At 35.3% G+C, this 2,764-nt stretch overlaps 1 protein-coding gene across 1 annotated transcript; it reads right to left on the bottom strand.

Annotated features, from left to right (window-relative positions):
- Positions 1–755: 755 nt before the first annotated feature.
- Positions 756–1,193, bottom strand: LOC131030992 (glutaredoxin-C1-like). Its single transcript, XM_057961987.1, has one exon. The coding sequence runs from the start codon at positions 1,191–1,193 to the stop codon at positions 756–758; it is 438 nt and encodes a 145-aa protein (XP_057817970.1).
- Positions 1,194–2,764: the final 1,571 nt, after the last annotated feature.

The raw sequence follows: 2,764 nt of genomic DNA, 5'->3' as shown, positions 1-2,764 counted from the left end.
TTAATTTTAAAATTTTAAGAAGTTTTTGGGTTGATCAATAATTTAGATTATATTTTATGATCTATTATCAAAATATAGGAAGTCAAAGAAAAGAAATGAAATGTTTTGATTCTACAAGTTCTGATGATAGGTTATAAAATATGATCTGTTGATGGAAAATGTCTACACAAATTACATACGTACAAATCCAAATCCATTAAAAATTATATTTAAAAAAAATTTAATTAAGAACATCTGCAATCGATATTGACATAATGGTTTAAATATGATGGTGTTGTTCTTGATATTCGTCTTACCAAGATTCATTCAAACAAGAAGGTGCTGGTTCAGACTTGCCTATCAAGCTGCCTTCATTAAGAAAAGCATAAAGCTGCCATTGAGCAGACATAAGAAGCTGCAAATCCAGTTGAAGCTCTCAAATATTTGTCTAAATAAGAAAAAAAAAATGCAGAAATGAGGTATGCTGGTTCAGACTTATCTATCAAGCTGCAATTAAAAAAACATAAAGTTGCCATTGCTGCAAATCCAGTTGAAGCTTGGAGCTCTCAAATATTTGTTTTAATAAGAAAAACAAATACCTACTGATTGTTTATATTAGAAATGAGGTCCCTCCTCTGTTGGGATCCTTCATCATGGATTCATATCTCTCAATCAAAAACATTAACCCCTTATTTAAAAAAATTAAAAGACCTTGAGACCAACCAAATATATCAACTGTAGGTAAGCATTCTAGAAGACCCATTTGGTGTAGTTTTTCACAGCCATAATGCACCAGCTTCTTTCAAGAGAGGCACGAGAGAACCGCCGATGTGACAAGTCATTAGTTGTTCTAAGCCCCCCACGAGCTTACCGCCTATGAAAACAGCGGGGACAGATTGGGCAGTACCCATGACTCTAAGCAAAGCCTTATGCATCTCCTCGCCTCCATTTTCTTGGTCGAGCTCATAGACGGTAGGACTGACACCAAGCTCCAACAGTAGCCTCTTGGCGACATGGCACATGCAGCATGAGCTTATGCTGAAAATGGCCACTGCCCTCTCGGAGGCCAAGCGTTGTACTCTCTGTAGAGCCCAACAGCCTCTCAATTGATCTCCCAGCTGAAGGCCGTAAAACTTTTGTTCCGAGGACTGGTATGCATGGTCCTCATGAACCACTTCGATCCACCGCGAGTCATCGATGGAGATCCACGCCATTGTAACCCTGCCTCGTATTCCTTTACAGAATACAAGTCCAGGATATTGCAGATAAAGAGTTTTGAGTACAGCATAGATGGCTGGGATGACTAGGGTATTATATAGGTGGTAATGGCGTTGGAATCATTAAAAAGGTATTGGACAGGTGGTAATTGCCAATTGGTCTTACAAGAATCATTAAACAGGTATTGGATAGGTGACAATTCCCAGTTGGTCTCTCTGGAATCATTAAACCTCGACATTCAATTTTTCTTCAGAGGAAAAAGGAAAATGCTACTGCACCCACAAGGTCTGACGTAGCTGTGCGTTTCGTTGAATAAGAATAGTCAAAAATGCATCGGTGGCTAAATACATGCCGAGATGATGAAGGAGCTCCCATACAGCATTTTCCATTTAAAACATTTGTCCCCCTCATTGCGCCGCTCCTTTGGGTTTATCTTAGCAGCCAGTGTAGAAATGAAAAAAATTAAAGCAATGGCAAGAGCGACAATAGCAACAATTTGCGATAGAATTAAATTTGTCAAGTGCCACTGCAATCAAATCAGTCGTTTCCTGCCATCAAATATTTTGCTTGTGTGCACGCACGTCCGAGAATTTGAGCTCCTTGGGTGAAGGCTTTACTACTGCAAAGCCAATGAGTTCTCATATTTCTTTGGTTGATATGAATATAGTGAACACATATCAGAGAGCTATGGGCAAAATGATTTGGGAATGGCTTTTCCAACACCTAGAATGTATCAAGATATTTTTTTAATTTATATATTATAAATATATTCTAATAAATGTTTGGTGCATTTTAGAAGCTGGATAGCCATTCACTCCAAAAGATTTAGATCGTGGAAAAAAAATATAGATGGTCTTTAATTAATCAGTCGATAACTTTATATCTTCTCATATACCTGTCTCACCTGCAAACATCTTTCTGTTTGCCGGTAAACTACTAGTCTCATACCTGCAAACATCTTTCCGTTTACCTGAAAACTATTTTCTGACTAATATTAAACTATTAAACATCCACGAAATGTCATAGCAGAAAGCAGTTCTATAAAATGCATAATTGATAGAGGACTTCCCTTGCCCATTTTAGCTTGATCCTCAACATGTGTCTAAGTCTACTCAACGTGTTCTACAGATACTGTGCTGAACACATAAATAAATATATATTTTCTACTAAATAATTCATAAGAAATATGGTTCTTTTGAAATTTTTCTAAATAAAAATCAAAGATATTTGACTATTAGCCATTCCATCACAACTACAATACATAATAATATTATATAATTTATCAATGTATATAGCACAATCTATTGCAAAGGGAGCACTACCTTATTTCTTCACATTTATATTAATCCTTAGGGCTATTACATACCCTACTTTTCACCTTATAATGTTTAAGCTATTACTTTTAATTTTTATTATATTTATTTATTTATAAATTTCTTCAGCATTTAAATTTAATTAATTTTAGATAATAATGTTCCGTCTACTATAACATATTACTATAATGATATCTAATAATTCTAAAGGTTATTTCACATGAAGAGTCATGCTCCAACAATATGTCAAAATA

The sequence above is a fragment of the Cryptomeria japonica genome, chromosome 3 (genome assembly GCF_030272615.1).
Source record: "Cryptomeria japonica chromosome 3, Sugi_1.0, whole genome shotgun sequence".
Lineage (NCBI taxonomy): Eukaryota > Viridiplantae > Streptophyta > Pinopsida > Cupressales > Cupressaceae > Cryptomeria > Cryptomeria japonica.
This window is presented reverse-complemented; position numbering and strand designations above follow the sequence as displayed.